The 19,667-nt window shown below is 40.1% G+C and overlaps 1 protein-coding gene across 3 annotated transcripts in view; it reads left to right on the forward strand.

Annotated features, from left to right (window-relative positions):
- Positions 1 to 406: 406 nt before the first annotated feature.
- INPP4B (inositol polyphosphate-4-phosphatase type II B) overlaps positions 407 to 19,667 on the forward strand; it is a 622,734-nt gene continuing 603,473 nt past the window's right edge. For 2 of the 3 annotated variants that reach the window (XM_075860409.1, XM_075860408.1), the window contains exons 1-2: positions 408 to 922; positions 17,660 to 17,704. In XM_075860409.1, coding sequence (XP_075716524.1) covers positions 838 to 922; positions 17,660 to 17,704 — 130 coding nt within the window. In that variant the 5' untranslated portion in view covers positions 408 to 837. Of the gene's footprint in view, positions 923 to 17,659; positions 17,705 to 19,667 lie in introns of all 3 variants that reach the window. The other variant, XM_075860411.1, reaches the window with a different exon arrangement.

Consider the following 19,667-nt stretch of genomic DNA (forward strand, 5'->3'; position numbering starts at 1 on the left):
GCAGCTGGTAGCAGTCAGTTATTTTTATTATATTATTTATTGTGTCCTAATGAATATATGTCTGTTTCAAATATGGCTCATTAACTTTAACAGACTGAAAATGGTCTCTGCATGAGAAACAAGAGGCAAATCTTCACCATTTCCTGATCAGCTCTGGAGTTTCTTCCCAGAAGGTCACTCATGAAATAATTATGACTTTTATCAGGCATAACAGCAACAGACACCATAGGAAGTAATGAGACTGGCAGCTCCCACATTCAACCTGTTGCCTGCAGAAGATGCTGTGTCATACTGAATGATCCCACATTGTGGCATGGATAGATGGGAAGCTTAGCATAAAGGACAGGGCTAATAGAGTAGATGATGGACATGTTCACCCCAGTGAGTGCCACTGTCAGGCTGCTACTGCTGCAGTTAATGGATTGAATTCTTTGTAAAGTTTGCAGCTCCAGCAGCTGCCAGCTGAGCAGCACAGTCCACATAGCAGGGGAAGCTTTGAGAATTCCGCCACCTAGTTTTCCAATGCATTAATTGCTGTGAAGCTTGGACTGTGCAGGAGCTGAACAAGAAGCAACAGGGGATTGATTGAGGAGAGGTGTGTTAGGTGTGAGCTCCACTGACAGGGAAGATCCATGTATAATGGTCTGTATTAGGCACAGCATCACTTGTGCTGCTGCTGCTGCCTGCTGCTCCTCTCTTGTCTAGGTGGCTGAAGATCCTGCACAGTGTGGAGAAGGAGCTGTTTCTTGAAGCCATAGCCAAGGTGGACTGCAAATCTTGGGCAGTGGCACTGGAAAGCAGCAAACACACAGGAGAATCAATACTTCCACCAAGCTGATGATGGAGGAAAGGATTTGTGAAGCAGCCCAGGATGTGATTTCCCCTGCTGAAGGGGAGAATGCTGTTGTATCGCAATGTACAAGTAAGTACAGCCGCTCCATTAGCATGCTATTATACAGATGTAGCGTGCAAATACTCTCCTGAGTACAAACTACCTCTTTAACCCTTTCCCAACTGGTTGGCTGTGCAGTGCATTAGAAGGGCTGGTGTGATGACACAGCTTGGACACTACATGCTGCTCCACATGCCTAACATAGCTATAGAAATGATGAGTGAATGGAGCCCTTACTCCTAATCGACATTGATATCGGCTCCTTCCACTGTGATACTACTTCACCTGGGACTGAGTGCACAACTTCTGTTTCCACATTTATTTTGACATTACATGTTGCAGGGCTGAATAATACTATACTAAGTGTTGTTGTTTTTTTGTATCCATTATATTTATTTATTTTTATATATATTGATTCTATGAACTGTTGAAGTTGGGAATCAAGTAGGAAGATTGTGCTCAACATTTCATACCTGGTGAAATGGATTATGATGGACTCTTGATGCCATATTTTTGGGTTCCAAACTTATTTTATTATTTCTTTATTTGACTCTTAACTTTTGGGGGATCCATAGCATTAGGTAATCTTCACTCACTGGGTGCGCCACTTAATACCACTTCTCAGTGACCCCAAAAATACATTCTTCACTGATAAAAGATGCTACAAAGATGCTACCTTACTGGCTAGATGGTCCAGGTAGAAGATAAATCGAGAACATTCATATTGGTCTCATATAGGAATATACTATTGGTCTCATATAGGAATATACTAGAGTAGTAGCACAACTTTAAAACATCCTGCATTAAAACATCCATGTCATGATATTGCATTGTTATCACAGGACCTTATTTCATAAGATCACACATACACAAATCATTGTGTGTTATCCCTGGTTTTACATAGGACTGCAGGTCAATCTTTGGCATTACCAGACTCTGCTACATCTGTGTGTGGCTTCATTTTGCAATGATTGTTGGGTATTGTCAGACTGAATGAGTTTGTCCTGTAGGAATTTACAGGAAGTTATTCCATAATATGAGGAATAGTGTAGGTAGTAATCCAATAAAGCTTTAGCACATTCTGGATGCTCAGCATAATGCAGCTTTTCTAGTCTAGAGCTTTATAATATGTTCTGAACATCTCATTTGTCACCGCTCTGAGAAAAGTTGATTTCTATGGCCTTTTCTAACCTGATTAAAAATTTAACCCTCACACAGACACAGGGTTCCTAAGTGAAGATATCATTGATTTAGTCGAAACAATTTTGTTTTTCCTAGTTTAGTTCTGAATCTGGCAGCTCTTTAATGACCGGGCTTGATAAATGTTTATGTTGTCCCGGTTTATTTCCTACCACCGTTTGTGTGACTAAATGTTGATAATTATATTTTCAACGTGTCTAGTGTATCTTTGCCTTGCACATTTTATTTTAATTCGGTCTTAGTCCCGTCTTATCCCGTGTCCATAGCAACACAGTTTGGCAGCGGTAGACCGGCATCAAGCTACCGGGTCCAACACTATTGTATCCAATATACATCACATGCGACGTGTCTGGAGTTTTTGTGTGATTGCCATCTGGAATTAGATAGCTTGTGCTGTGGGGTATTTTGAAGCTCTGTTCAGTAACATTTACCTCTTTGTAACAGGCATTTGTAAGCAGTAGATTTCCCTTTCAGCCTGCAGATATTGTGAGCTGCTGAAGGTACTGGGTTTGCATAGAAGATGTTTAATACGCTGTTCTTTAAATGCACACGTTCTTTTCAAGGGAAAGGTTGACACTGCTACGACTTAGGATCTACTACGAGGTGCACCACATTCCTCGGTGCTCTTATGACAAGACGACAACATCGCATGTTTATTGTATACTTGTCATTTTGTAAGTACAACCACCAATTTTAGCCGGATCACCAAGCAATAAAAAAACGAACTACACACAACTCAACAGAACTGTGTTTGAGTCCGTCATGATAATCTTTGGCTGTACAGACCTCTGCCCCCATTCATGACTAGTGTGGAGCTCAGACTTTGTGAATGGACTATAGTCATTCTGTAAAACGTGAGTCTCCCAGAAGAGGACCACAGTGGTGACATCCGAGTCACATGTGAATCCTGAAAAGACTGCATATAACCCAGGGCTGCTGCCACCTGCTGATTTAGAAATGGTAGAAGAATAAACATACCATTGTAGCCTAAGGAGTACATACCTTCTATAAGTCTCCGGTAAAGTCGTCCACATCTGTCATTATTATGGCAGCGAAATTGGAAAATGAAAGGGTAGAGAAATACTAAGTATTCCGAATCTGAGTATGGGTAGAGAATACAAGAGGTTTAATGGATACTACACAAAGCATATCTTGACTTTGTAAAGAAGTAAAAGGCACACTAGAAGCCTTTCTCTGGTAAAGGGTAGATGATGATGATCTGTATTACTCATCCTTGAAATGTACTATGTATATATAGACTTGTAACCTAGTTCGTCAGCATGTGTATAGAAAGAATGTGACGTGGTAAAGATACAAAATAGAATGACACGTATTATATGAGCTAATGTCAATTTTGCTATATTGCGCTCTGTCGGCTACATCACTTTTGTGTGTTGTTTTCCATCTATTCACTGCCTTTAGTCTGTATTGCTCTGCATTACTTTTGCTTTCTGCATTGTTATGCCTGAACAATATAAATGACTTTGTTTTGTTACTTTATAATTGCATTTGGCACGTATGAGGTTTTTACTTTTGTTTCCTGTTCTTAAATACGTTTTTGCCAACCCAGTAAGAAGCTTGTCAAACAATGAGTTTCGCAGGAAAGTTCCAAACCACTATCAAAGGCTTATGTCAGTGATGGGTGGTAATTCTGCTATGTGTTTTGTGTTGACTAAACTATAATATACTCCGTGCTGGTGGGTGATCTTCATTTTATTTAAAATTTTGTCCGAATGTTTCAATTCACTCTGGGAAATATGCAGCACGAGGTAAGACAACTGTTGTCCAGTTGTGAAACGGAATCCAGTAATTCTGGGCTATCCGGTTCAAGACTGAGGCTGGATTTACACGAGCGTGTGCCTTTTACACGCGCAAAAAAATGCGGCGTTTTGCGCGCGCAAAAGGTACTTAACAGCTTCGTGTGTCATCACCATATGATGCGCGGCTGCGTGATTTTCACGCAGCCGCCATCATTATGACACTCTGTATGTTTGTAAACCGACAAGCACGTGGTGCTTTTCTGTTTTCAATCATAGTTTTGACTGCTGTTGCACGAATGACACGCGTCACACGGAAGTGCTTCCGTGTGCTGCGCGTGATTTTCACGCATCCATTGACTTCAATGGGTGCATGATGCGCGAACAACGCACAAATATAGGACATGTCGTGCGTTTCACGCAGAGGACATACGCTGAGTGAAAATCACGGACTGTCTGAACGGCCGCTAACGACAGATCTGTTAAACACTTACCACACACGGATGGCTTTCGTGCTCAGTCCGTTTCAACGGACCAAGTGAATTAAATGGCCGAGACTGTTCCGTCAAAACCAGACAAGAGTAGGACTTGTCCTATTTTTGGCGGAAAGGCCACACGGTTCCCTTAAAACAGAAGTGTGCATGGCACCATAGAAATGAATGTGTCAGTGTGCTATCCGTTGAAAAACTGATAGCACACTGAAGATAATAACTGAAGTGGGCATGAGGCCTTACAGATGTATCCATGTTGAGTGGACACAGCTGTCGGAGTAGCCTGGGTTTGGGAGAGTTAAGGGCTTATTCACACGGACGTACAATACATCCGTGCGATGCACGGACCTATGTTACTGAATGGGGCCGTTCAGACTGTCAGTGAATTTCACACAGCGTATGTCCGCTGCGTGAAATGCACGACATGACCTATATTTGGCCGTGTTTCGCACTGCACGCACCCATTGAAGTCAATGGATGCGTGCAAATCGCGCTCGGCACACAGAAGCACTTCCGGGTGTCGCGCGTGATGCGCGCTACAGTAGTAAAATAAATGAATGAAAACAGAAAAGCACCACGTGCTTTTCTGTTTGTAAAAACCAGAGTGTCATCATGATGCCGGCTGCACGAAAATCACGCAGCCGCGCACCATATGCTGATGACACACGGACCTTTTGTGGATATTTTGCGTGCGCAAAACGCCACGCTTTTTGCGCGTGCAAAACGCACACGCTCGTGTGAATCCGGCCTTAGGGTATGTGCACACATACAATTAGAAACGGCTGAAAATTAGAGTTGTTTTCAAGGGAAGACAGCCTATGATTTTCAGACATTTTTAAGCTGAAAATGAAGATTCTTTTAATTTGAAGTATTTTTTGAGGCGGTTTTCATAGTGTCGCTGGAATATCTGCTCCAAAAACACCTCAAGAAGTGACATGCTACTTCTTTTTACGAGGTGTTTTAATTCAGCAGTGTAAAAATAAGCCTCATGTGAACAGCACAGTGTATTTCCCATTGAAATCAACGGGAAACTGTTTGCAGGCTTATTTCAAGTGTATTTTGGAGAGTAAAACGAGGCTTTTCTGATCCAAAACCAGCCTGAAAACTCTGCGTGTGAACATATCCTTAACCCCTTGACGCATTATCATGTACATGCACGTGATAAGTGTCATAGGGAAGTATGGAGGCTGAGTGCCCTCTAAACCCTGCTGGTGTCAGCTATGTTTTACAGCTGACAGCCCAGCCTAACGGCCGGGAATAGCGATCACACTGTTCCTGGCTGTTTAACCCCTCAAATGCTGCGGTCAATCGCAACCGCAGCATCTGAGGCTTTAGAGAGGGGGCGCCCCCCTCCGACAGCTCATCGGTGCCCCCACACCATGTCAGTGGTTGTCATGGCAGCCGGGAGGTCTAATGAAGGCCCCCAGGTCTGTCTTTTTTTCTGCCTTTTTTTCTGCCTTTTTTTCTGCCTCTGTTAAGCTGCGTCTCTGGCACAGCTTAACAGAAGCCTGTAAAAATGACACTATACTGCAATACATTAGTAACCAGTACCAGTTAGATTGCTGGTTCAAGTCCCCTAGGGGGACTACTAAATGGTGTAAAAAAAAAAAAAAAAAAGAAGTTGAATAAAAAAATTTGTAGTGAAAAAAATATAAAAAATATTTCAAAGTTAAAAAAACAACCTTTTTCGTTTTAAAGTAAACAAAATTGGTATTGCTGCATCCGTAAAAGTCTGAACTGTTACACTATACCATTATTTAACTCGCAGAGTGAACGCAATAAAAACCCAAAAATGTAAACCGCCAAAAAATTTAATAAGTGATCAAACAGTTGTATGGACCAAAAAATGGTACCAATAAAAACTACAGCTCGTCCCGTAAAAAATAAGCACTGACACCACTCAATCCATGGAAAAAGGAAAAATAAAAAAAAGCTATGGCTTTCAGAATGTGGTGAAACAAAAAATTTTTTTTTTCTAATAAAAAGTTTTTTTCTTTTTAAAAGTGGTTTTATATATATATATATATATATATATATATATATAAATTTGGTATCACCGTAATCGTATTGAGCCACAGAATAAAATTAAGTTGTCATTTTTACCGCACGGTGAAAGCAGTAAAAACTAAAACCAAGAAAACAATGTAGGAATCGCAGTTTTTTTCCAATTTCAGCACGCAAATTTTTTTTCAGTTTCCCAGTACATTATGTGGTACTTTAAATTGTGCCATTAGAAACGACAACTCCCCCAGCAAATAATAAGCCCTCACACCGCTCCATTGACGGAAAAATAAAAAAGTTATGGCTCTTGGAACACGGGGAGTGAAAAAAAAAAACGGAAAAATGGCTCGGTCTTTAAGGGGTTAAAGATACTCTAAGAATCCAGCCTCTGAGTCCAAATCAGGATATCGATGTATTGGAGAAAAGACACAGACAGACAAGTGCTTCAGTATCTCATGTGACATTCTCTGTAGAATTATGCCCCGTTGGGTTTATTTATACAGGACAAGATGCCAAAGAGAGATAACATACAAAAGTCAATAGAAGACACACACACACAAGTATAGCTTCATTGCAGTGGTAGCTTAACCAATTCGGTTTAAGATCACTTAGGTTGGGTTCACACGACCTATTTTCAGACGTAAACGAAGCATATTATGCCTCGTTTTACGTCTGAAAATAGGGCTACAATACGTCGGCAAACATCTGCCCATGCATTTGAATGGGTTTGCCGAGGTACTGTGCCGACGACCTGTCATTTACGCGTCGTTGTTTGACAGGTGTCAAACGACGACGCGTAAATTGACTGCCTTGGCAAAGAAGTGCAGGACACTTCTTGCAACGCAATTTGAGCCGTTCTTCATTGAAGTCAATGAAGAGCAGCTCAAGATTACGGGCGTCAAAGACGCCTCGCATAATACGAGGAGCAGCATTTACGTCTGAAACGAGGCAGCTGTTTTCTCCTGAAAACAGTCTGTCTTTTCAGACGTAAAAGCCTCTCATCGGGTGCACATACCCTTATAGTACATACATACATGTTGGATAAAGACACCGCCTGTAACGACGGGGGTAGGGAAACAGACAAGTGAGCCCTAATCTACCCGCCACACTGTCCCTGCCTACTTGCAACGACCCGCCCTAGGCGACGGGGTACAACTGGGCGGCGGTCCCTACGCTCAGTAAGTGCACGAGACAAACATACAAGGGAATACAAAGCAAAGGGAAAGGGGCAGTTGCCCACGGCAACACCGTGAGCAACCAGAGAGGTGAACGAGCCAAGTCAAACCAGGAGAGCACGAGGTACCAAACGCAGAGCAGGAGAGTAGTCAGTAAGCCAGGGTCAGTATGGAGCAGGATCAAATCGATAGGAGCTGTAGCTGGGCCAGGAAACCACACGAGAAGAATCACAAGCAAAGGAGGAACAGGAAAGACAGGTATAAATAGACAGAGGGCGGGAGCTAGCTCCGTCTGGCCAGGCTGCGATAGGCTCTCCCACTCCTAAGCCTGCCATCCTGAGTGGTGGAAGATGGAGTCAGTCTCAGAGACGTAGATTCAGGTGCAGACTGATTACCTATGGGAGTTAACCCCGAAGCTGTGCCTGGCAGATCCTTTACACCGCCTGTCGGAAACCCCTGAGACCCCACCCTAGTAAAAATCAAGTTAGACTGAACTTTACATTTTTCTGGGGGTCTTACAGCCCATATGCACACAACTTAAAATCATTAACTATTTTTATCTCATTCTCATAGACTGATTATACAGGATAAACTACTTAACCATTCAGTTACTTCCATACAGCTCATTCTTATACCACTGTGTGCTAACTGTGGTTTTTCATAAGACTGTAGGTAAACCTACTGTTTCTTTTACACTTGTCTGGTTTATATAGTCCTTAATAATGGAGAGTTCGTAGTTACAGATCCCCCAGCTATTACATCCATATTAGCCTATGTATGTAATAGCCAGGAGAGGGGGAGGTCTGTAGCTACGGACACTCCTTTATCAACCAGGTTGAAAAGCTGATACATAGAGCCTCTGGAGAATCCAGCTGCTCCAAGAATTACACAGTTGACCCATTGATTTCAATGGGTGTCATGCAATGCTCTATATCCCCTGCAGCGTCGACCTTCTGAACTCCGCAGCAGGACCTCCCATGATTAACTCCTCGTTGAGGACCTGTTTGATTCAACAGGTTTGCCCAAATCGTACAGCCCCTTTTTTGTTTTTCAAAGTTGTATACCATGAGACAGCGGTTTAGGCCCCATGCACACGACAGTATTTTTCATCAGTAATTACGGACCCATTCATTTCTATTGGCCACGGACACATTTCAGTATTTTTAGTGATGGGTGTCCGTGCTGAAAAAATCATAGAACCTGTCCTATTCTTGTCAGTAATTACTGCAAGAACTCTCCCATAGAAGTCTATGGGAGCTTCAATAAATACGGACGGCTACTGATGTGCATCCGTATACCGTCCGTATTTACTGAAGCATTGCTAGGCAACATGTTGATGACATCATTTGCAACCTCCCTCTTTTAGTAAGGATCCGTATATACTGATGAAATACGGATGCCTACTGATCCGTATTTACGGATAGTATTTCTGGATAGATGAAAATACTGTCGCGTGCATGAAGCCTAATGTAGATAGATTAGAATGACAAAGTGAAAAACAGACCATAATATTTTTCTAAAAATGCAGGACTTATTTTCTGCACATTCAGGGTATGTTCACATGGCATGTGTTTAAGGTAGAAAAATACGAGGCTGATTTCAAGAGAAAACAACATCTGCATCCAGGCGTTTTTGGAACTGATTTTCAAAGTGTTTTTAATTTTTGCAAGCGTATTTTCAGGTGTACTTTTTGAAGCTTTTTTTTTGTGTTAATGGGAAATCGGCTTGCAATATTCTTCAAGAAGTGACATGTCACTTCTTTTTTATAAGGTGTATTTTTATGGGACTTTTTTTTAGTTCAGCAGCGTAATAAAACACCACATGTGACCTACACGTGTAGTTCGCATTGAAATAAATGGGGAAACTGTTTGCAGGTGTATTTCAAGTTTATCTTGGAGCGGAAACCGCTTCAGACTCAGCGCCCAAAAATGCCCCAAATCTCCCTCCATTGATTTCAATGGGAGATAGAAGCGTTTTTCCCTTGCTGTTTTTGACTGCTCATGGAAAAAAATAAAGCATCATGCACTGTTTTGGAAAAAAATTTTGATGCAATTTTTGCATTTGCTGAATCAAAAATATCACCTTGGAAAAAACTGCTTCAAAAAACGCCTTTACAAAAAAGGGGAAAAAACAACAATGTCAAGCGCTTGCATTTCAAAATCTGCCTCAAGAATCCTGAAGGAATATTGAGGGCGATTTTTTTTTTTTTTTTTTTTTTTTTCTGCCTGACAAACTCCATGTGAATTAGGCCTAATAGAGTTAGCTATTAAGCTGCACAAAAGAAACTGTTGAATGATAAATTCTGCTCTTCTCCATCTAACTTTTTCAGTACTTCATTACAGGAGATATTTGATATTAACCTCTTCACGCGCTGCTCCGCAACTGTACGTCCTGCAGAGGGCTTGCTTCCCGCATCAGGACGTACAGTTGCGGAGTAGTTCCCGGCGCACACTGTCCTAACGGACAGTGTCCGGGAACCGGGAGGTCAGCTGTCCCCAACAGCTGACACTCCAGTCTTGCCGGTCAGCGGACCATCGCCGCTGATTTTGACAATTAACCCCATAAATGCGGCGACATATTGCGTTCGCCACATTTAAGGGGTTTGAAGCACATCGGCAGCCCCCACTAAGTGATTGTGGGGGCTACCGATGCTTGTCGCGGCAATTGGAGGCCAGACAATGACCTCCGGGTTGCCATGTACGGAAGCCTCGGAGGAGCAGCCTCCGGCCGGTCCTCCGAGGCTTCCTGTCAGTGTGACTGTCACATCACAATGACAGTTAGAACACATTACACTACATAGGTAGTGTAATGTACTCTAGCAGCGATCAAAGCTGCAAGTCTAAATGTCTCCTAGTGGAAGAAGTAAAAAAAAAAAGTTAGAAAAATATTTTAAAAAAAGTGTAAAAATAAAAGTTATAAGTTACATAAACAGACACTGCTTTTTTTTCCTATAATAAGACTTTCATTATAGGAAAAAAATGAACACGTTAAAAAAGTACACATATCTGGTATCACCGCGTTCGTAACGACCCCAACTGTAATGTTACTTTTTTCCGCACGATAAACACCCCAAAAAAAAATCTATAAAAACTACACCAGAATCGCTATTTTTTTGGTCACCACCCCTCCCAAAATAGAGAATAAAAAGTGATCAAAAAGTCGCATATACCCGAAAATAGTACCAATAAAAACTACAAACCGTCCCGCAAAAAACAAGCCCTTACACAGCTTTTTTGACTGAAAAATAAAAAAATTATGGCTCTCAGAATATGGTGACACAGAAAATAAATTATTTTATAAAAAAGTGATTTTATTGCGCAAACGCTGCAAAACATAAAAAAACCTATATACATATGGTATTGCCGTAATCGTATCGACCCGCAGAATAAAGTAAAATTGTAATTTATAGTGCATGGTGAATGCTGCAAAAAATAAACTAAAAAACATTGTCAGAATTGCTTGTTTATGGTCACCCGGGTTGCAAAAGATTTGAATAAAAGGTGATCAAAAAAATCTACTATACCCCAAAATGGTACCAATGAAAAGTACAGATTGTCCCGCAACAAATAAGCCCTCACACAGCTCCGGTGGTGAAAAAATAAAGTTCTGGCTCTCAGAATATGGAGATGCAAAATGTGCAGAGTGTTCCAAAATCGGATAAGATCGGGCGCCATTTATCAGTGCGACACCGGCCACACATCTATGAATTATTATTTATTTAACGCATTATTATACCCTCTTATTATGCCCTGATGTTCTCCGCACAGCTCACATATGCCCCCACATTATAAACTGAAATACCAGCAAAGCCCCAAACAGAACAACTTCCAAGCAAAATCTGCGCTCCAAAAGCAAAATGGCGTCCCTCTCTTCTGAGCCCTGCAGCGTGCCCAAACAGCAGTTTGCGCCCACATATATGGCATCACCATACCTGAGAGAACCCGCTTAATGCTTTGAGGTATTTGTCTTCAGTGGCACCAACTGGGCACGACATATTATGCACTAAAATGGCATATCAGTGGAAAATTGCAATATTCACACCATCCGCTGTGCATTAACCACTTTGCGCACTATGACCTAATAGCACGTCATGGTGTGGGGGTTGATGTATGGAGCGGGCTAACATGCTGAACCCGCTCCATACGCTGCGGGTGTCGGCTGTGTACTACAGCTGACACCCAGGACTAACAAACAGGAACAGCGATCGTGCGGTTATAGAAGCCTGTAAAAAAAACAATATACTGCAATACATTAGTATTGCAGTATATTGTACCCGCGATCCAATGATCGCTGGTTCAAGTCCACTAAGGGGACTAATAAAATGTGTAGAAGAATTAGGGTATGTTCATATGGCTTATTTACGGACATAATTCGGGCATTTTACGCCTCCATTTACGTCCGAAAATGTGCCTCAATAGCGTTGGCAAACATCTGCCCATTCATTAGAATGGGTCTTATGATGTTCTGTGCACACGGTCATTTTTTTTACGACCCGCTGTCAAAAGGCGGGGTGTAAAAAAGACGCCCGCGTCAAAGAAGTGCCTCCATGGAAAAACAGCTCCATTTACGTCCGTAATGGACGCAGCGAAATAGCGCCTCACCATGCCATTACGGCTGAAATTACGGTGCTGTTTTCTCCTGAAAACAGCCCTGTAATTTCAGCTGTTACGGACGCTGCCGTGTGAACATACCCTTAGGGCCTTTTGAAATTTTCTTTAAAATATGAGAAATTGCTGCTAAAGTTCTAAGCCTTGTAACGTCCCAGAAAAATAAAAGGACGTTCAAAAAACTATGTAAACATAAAGTAGACATATGGAAAATGTTAACTAGTAACTATTTTGCGTGGTATTACTATCTGTTTTACAAACAGATATGTTTACATTTATAAAAATGCTAAGTTTTGCTAATTTTTTCTAAATTTTGGTGTTTTTCAGAAATAAATACCAAAATTATCGACCAAATTTTTTCACTAACATAAAGTACAACATGACACGAGAAAACTGTCTCAGAATCGCTTGGATAGGTAAAAGCATTCCAACGTTATTACCACAAAGTAACACATGTCAGATTTGAAAAAATCGGCTGTGTCCTGAAGGCCCAAACAGGCTGGGTCCTGAAGGGGTTAAGAAGTGATCTTGAAGAAATTTTTCTGACCTTACGGTCAGTAAAACCATTGTAGAGGCTGGTAATAACTGTGTAGGCCTATTACCAACCATTTCAGTTCAGTTATGGAAAAAAAAAGTCAACATAAAACTCTTGCTAATGTTTTAACCTGCCCACATACACATTTATTGTTTTTGATGTTTTTTTTTTTGTTTTTGTTTTTTACACTAGTAATCCATATACAGAGAGCCTTGAAGTCAAAAATCCTTAGGCTAGGAGGATGGGCTGCTGCTTTGCAAAAAAGGAACATGGGGCCATGGAAGATGCAATTTTTTAAAATTCTCTCTAAGGGTATGTGCACACACACTAACTACGTCCGTAATTGACGGATGTATTTCGGCCGCAAGTCCCGGACCGAACACAGTGCAGGGAGCCGGGCTCCTAGCATCATACTTATGTACGATGCTAGGAGTCCCTGCCTCACTGCGGGACAACTGTCCCGTACTATTACAGTACGGGACAGTTGTCCTGCAGCGAGGCAGGGACTCCTAGCATCGTACATAAGTATGATGCTAGGAGCCCGGCTCCCTGCACTGTGTTCGGTCCGGTACTTGCGGTCGAAATACGTCCGTCAATTACGGACGTAATTAGTGTGTGTGCACATACCCTAATGCTACATTTATACATGTATGCTTATGACATCTCTCACCAGCAATATACAAGAAGAACAATCCCCAATCTAATTGTAGTAATAAAGTATGTTTAGCGAAAATATGACCTGGGGAAATTGGGAAATCTACAGAGATAAAGTAAAACTTCTAAGCCTTGGCATCAAGAGCAGGACCTACATTTCCTGTGTTTTTCTTTTTGTTTTGTTTTTTTTTGTGTTTTTCCCCGTTCCACTCCTAATAATTTTGGAATGGAGATCGTGATCCAGGGGTGCTAAAATATGGCAACAGCTCTGAAAGCAGTTTTGTGCTTAAACTAGCAGCTATCTTTTTTTATTGCCCCACAGAAGTTAAGAGGAATGGTGATTACCTGGCTTTAGAGGAAAACTTTCTGAGATTAAGGCCTCATTTAGACAGCAGTCTTGCTTGAGGTTAGTATTTTGCAGCAGTATTTGTAAGCCGAAACCAGGAGTTCAATATAAACTGAGAACAGGTATGTTTTTTTTAGTTTTTTTTACCTATTCTGTATTTTAGAACCACTCTTTTGGCTGACCAATACTAACGTATAATTAGCGCCGCGGGCAAAATACGCCGCGATATACGCTTTATCTGCCTCCTATTGATTGATGTCAATGGGAGGTCAAAGACGTAAACGCACGAAGATAGGGCATGTCGCTTCTTTTTCCCACGAGACTGTTTTTCCGCTCGCGGGAAAAAACACCTCCAACTCCGATTGAAATCAATGGGAGACAATTTCGGATGTTTTTTTGGTGCGTTTTCCACGTCAAAAAACTTGTCAAAAAACTGTGTGAACTGGCCTTACAGAGCCATAAAATGGTGATATGCACGAGGCCTAATAAAAGATTTCTTATTACCATGAAAAAACATCAAAGGGTGCTTTTGTTTTTTTTGTTTTTTGTTTGTTTTTTGTATGTACATGTTTATTGTTCATACATGTAGTACTGTCAAATTGGGCACCAAATTACTTAAAGAGGCTCTGTCACCAGATTCTCAAATCCCTATCTCCTATTGCATGTGATCGACGCTGCAATGTAGATAACAGTAACGTTTTTTGTTTTTTTTAAACTTTCATTTTTGGCCAAGTTATGAGCTATTTTATATATATGCAAATGAGGTTTGAAATGGACAACTGGGTGTTTTTTTTTTCGTTATGTCCAACTGGGCGTGTATTGTGTTTTTAACTGGGCGTGTTTACGTGTATGACGCTGACCAATCAGTGACCAGTCAGCATCATACACTCATCTCCATTGATTTACACAGCAGCGATGTGCAGCCGCATACACAGAGATTAACGTTACTGCTGTGTCCTGATAATGAATACACATGATCATCCAGCCTGGACGTCATGTGTATTCAGAATCCTGACACTTCTGACTCTTTGGGAAACAAAATCTCGCGAGATTACGGAGGTAAACGAGATTTCGTTTCCCTTGCTGGAAATCTCACAGAAAAGATTCAGAAGTGTCAGGATTCTGAATACACATGACGTCCAGGCTGGATTTCATGTGTATTCATTATCAGGACACTGCAGTAACGTTAATCTCTGTGTATGTGGCTGCACATCGCTGCTGTGTAAATCAATGGAGATGAGTGTATGACGCTGACTGGTCACTGATTCGTCAGCGTCATACACGTAAACACGCCCAGTTAAAAACACAATACACGCCCAGTTGGACATAACGAAAAAAAAACGCCCAGTTGTCCATTTCAAACCTCATTTGCATATATATAATATAGCTCATAACTTGGCCAAAAGTTTTAAAAGAAAACAAAAAAGTTACTGTTATCTACATTGCAGCGCCGATCACATGTAATAAATAGGAGATAGGGATTTGAGAATCTGGTGACAGAGCCTCTTTAAGTAATCAAATGACCTCTTTCTGAGGGTCCTCATGCTCTACGTATGTGTCAGGGCAGAGCACAGTGAATGCTGATGTAGGGATCACAGAGCAGTTAATAGAATTGACAATGGCCATCCGGAAAATTAGCATGCCAATTAGATTGGCAATCATGTTGAATTAGCAATTTGCTTGACTGTCCTTTTTAGATGTAAAGTTTTTCACCAAAATTGCTACTGTACAAGTTGCCACAGCATCTGCTTAAAAGTTTTTACTAAAATTAGTCCCTTTCGAAGAAAACTTACAGGAGGAACATTTTATTTTTGCAGAATTTGATATCTATTGAAAATTATGTCATGTGTCAAATAGAAGTGTTTGTGTGAATTTATTAGTTAAAAAAAAAATAACAATACATTTATTTATATGTATAAAGTGTTATCCAGATGTCGTCATTCCTCAGGTAGATTAGAAATTCCACAATCCAAAGTAGATCATAACTGAATAATGCCAGCAGTATGTTGACAATGACCACTCACTTATTTCAATGACAAACTTACCAATAGTTCCAGAGGTATAATATAAAAACAAACAAGTAAACAGCAGCTATAACCATTTAAGTAATTCAAGAATGAAAACTCCTACTCCAACATGGTGCTAACAATGGTATTTAAAATAAAGTAGTTGTTTTTCAGGTTTTTCATCCCATAAGCATCCTAAAGTTCCTCTCCGATTCTTAAAGCAATTCCGTGAGCTGACAAATCAAATCGGTTATTTCCATCTGCGTGAATGTGCAGAAAATAAGTCCTGCATTTTTAGAAAAACATTTTCATGGTCTGTTTTCCACTTTGTCATTCTAAACTATCTACATTAAAACGCTGTCTCATGGTATACAACTTCACCGAAGTTAGGTGGTGTGACTTTCAACAATTATTTTTATATTTATTTATTTTTGTTCATTTCAGTAGTGTGTAGATTTAACGGATGTTGTGAGGTGTGGAAATGTTTATCCCATTACCGCTCTTGTCCCTAGTGTGTTTTCGATCTGTTCTGAGAGAACATAGCAATAATGGCGTGGTAAACGTTACATCTTAGACAGTACTCTATACTTAGCAAACCGAATAATACCCCGAATGATACTAGTGGTCCTAGTGACTAATTAAAACTAAACCAGAACAAGAAACAAGTCACGACCAGGTGTTTGAAAAAATACAAATAATCTTTATTAAAGTCAATTAGACACATGGAGACAACGTATAACACTTAGACATAATAAAATGCCATGGACCCTCAACACAAACGGAATCCGAACGTAAAAGCAGAGTAGCCCCCCAGATGTAAAAATGGTCTGACACAACCTATATATGGCTAAAGTGCATAAGTACATATTAATGAGCAGGTACTAGGCATGGTACGCTTTGCACAGATGAACACATAAATAAGTATAGACAATATATATAAGGTACAATCTAAGTAAAAACGACATGTAAAGTAGTATACCTACACCTGCGTATAAGAAGATAAATAGGAGATCAAGACCAGGAGGGGGACCTCTGCTTAACCCAACGCGCGTTTCGCTGGTGCTTCGTCAGGGGTAGGTATACTACTTTACATGTCGTTTTTACTTAGATTGTACCTTATATATATTCTCTATACTTATTTATGTGTTCATCTGTGCAAAGCGTACCATGCCTAGTACCTGCTCATTAATATGTACTTATGCACTTTAGCCATATATAGGTTGTGTCAGACCATTTTTACATCTGGGGGGCTACTCTGCTTTTACGTTCGGATTCCGTTTGTGTTCGAGGGTCCATGGCATTTTATTATGTCTAAGTGTTATACGTTGTCTCCATGTGTCTAATTGACTTTAATAAAGATTATTTGTATTTTTTCAAACACCTGGTCGTGACTTGTTTCTTGTTCTGGTTTAGTACTCTATACTTGCTTGATAAAAATCGGAGCATAATGAATGCTGAAAGGGAAACGGACATCAGGACTTCCTTACTTTAGATAAGCGCATCTATGGAATGTACTATTAAAGCAACCGCTATAAATCCCTGTAAACCATAAAAAGTTTGCGTAAATGTCCTCTTCTTCAGCTTGTTATAAACAGAGCTCTTACAGATGATGTGACCCGTTGTGACTCTGCTGAATGACATATTTGTCAAGTTATCCTTCAATCTCTATCAGCACTTCAGGAGGCCATTAAGCGGAAGAAAATTATAGGAACCCATGACTTAAAGAAGCCTGTGCCTCTGATATATTCCCTGTAATTGCGCACATTTCTGTTATAGGATTTTCTCTGGTTACCTTTATATATTGGACATGACTAAAATTCACCTCTTTCACCTTTCCACAAAATACATGAAAGTACTTCTTCCAAACCTGGATGGATGGACAGAAAGTAAAATATTAATGTATGTCTGCCAATCGTTTTGCAGAAATGCTAATGAAATGCTGTTTAGTGAAATCTTTATTTTTAATTACTATTTATCTTGTTTCTGTGTCCACAGGGATTCAGAGAACTTTAGCTGACCCGAAGCTCGAGTTTGCTCTTGGTAAGAAAATGTTCTTTTCAACTAATATTATACAAGGAGTTTAGGTTCTGAGTGTGTCTGCATTTAAATACTGTATGCCGCCTAAACGCGTTTCTATTAAGTAGAAATAATTTGTTTGTGTTTTCAGCACGGGACACTATAGTGTTCTATACTACATAATTGGGGTCACGAAGTTAAAGACCAGCATTTATATGCATTGTTTTATGATTGCACTGCAGTGCGTAGTTTTTGAACTTTCCCTTAGCTAACCTTCCTATTATGTTAGCATAAAATAGATCTGCATCATGGCGCAGAGTCTTACAGTAAGTGTTATTTCGCTGAATGTTATTGTTGGAAGGAAATTAACACATTTTATACATTTATGCTTTTTGGAAATCTATTTTATTCTCTCCTTTTTATAGAATAGTTTTCATTATGGTTTTGTTAAATTTAATTTCACATTATATAACTTCCATTTAAAGTAGAACATAGTCTTCTTTTATTTATGGTTACAGTTTTGCACAGTAAAGTTAAGCCAGGGTTTCTGAAAAGATAAACTATAAAAGTCATCTAATATTCTATCTGTTGCTGCAAGGAGATCTGCCATATATAAAAAATGTGTTAAAGAGAATTTGTCATGAAGTCAGCCGCGTGATCATCCAAAAGGGAGTCACTGTTTAATATACACAGTGCTCTCTTATAGCCCCTGATGGGAAGATTAAGAGAGAGTTCGATGGATGCAGTAGCACTCAGTAGCTGCTTGTTTCTAGGACATTTAATGGATTCTCTGAAACATGGAGGTCTGCCTGGTGATAGATTCTCTCTAAAGGCTATGTACACCTTTTTGAAAGCTTTAATTTCTTTTTAAATCAATGTTGTATGTGGTTTTTGGTTTTTTTCAACAACTTTTTAAAATTTACTTTTTATTTAAAAAAAAAAAAAAAAAAGATGCTGTTTCCTGTATACATAAAAGCTGGATAATTCTGTCAAAGCCAATTTTGTCAGTTCAGCTTTGAATTTAGAGGTGATAGATTTATTATCCGGATCCTGTGTGTCAGAGACACGGAGGACCTGTTTTCTGCCAAGCAGTCAGTCCAGTCGAACTGATGGACTTGGTTAAGACCGAACAATACAGCTTCTATGTATACAGGATACATAGAAGCTGTCTCTCAAAAAGTAAAAAAATTACAAATTTAAATTTAAAAGTTGTTTAAACACATAAAACTTGATTAAAAAAATAATAATGTCTTTCAAAGGTGTACATAGCCTTGGACATAGCCTTTCTTCTATTGTTTGGACATCACCTGTTCACATGAGTGGACCTCTGACAATGTGGTGATCACTGCTGGGACCCCATGTGATGAGCATTTATTTAGTTTCTTCTGCAGTAAAAAAAAATAATTCTGAACCAATGAGCTATCCATTTAATGCATAGACGAGTCTGTTTTTTTAAGAGTGACAGCTGTTCTTCCTGATTGAGGACCCCCTTCTATTATAGTCATATGCCCTAAGAAGGAATATGAAAAAAAGTTTCCTAAGGTAGACAATCCCTTTATTAAGCTGAGCACTTATTTTGTTAGTTGTTGAAGGAAGACCGCCTAAGTAACAAAACAATTCTACTTGTTGGTTTATTCAAACTGCTCTACTTCATGTTTGCATAACTGTTTCTTCACCGGTTGTCGTCCGCCCACAGTATGTATACGGCAGGTTGTCCAGGTCCTTAAAATCCGCTCCATAGTATATCTACTTCGCAGGCTTTAGCTGGCTACCCAAGCTATATGTCAGGTGCCAGGCAATCTGAAACTGCCGGGCACCGTGGAGAGAAGATAAAAGCATTTTTCACCGATTCTGTGTTCTCTGATCTTTTCTACAGTCCTAATAGTGAAAGTAGTCACTATAACAGGGCTGATTTCCCCAGTAATTGGGGCTGCTGTGCAGTGGCAGATTAAGTAGACCATAGGTGCTGGGCTGTTACCCAAACTTG

Source organism: Rhinoderma darwinii, chromosome 1, assembly GCF_050947455.1.
Source record: "Rhinoderma darwinii isolate aRhiDar2 chromosome 1, aRhiDar2.hap1, whole genome shotgun sequence".
NCBI lineage: Eukaryota > Metazoa > Chordata > Amphibia > Anura > Rhinodermatidae > Rhinoderma > Rhinoderma darwinii.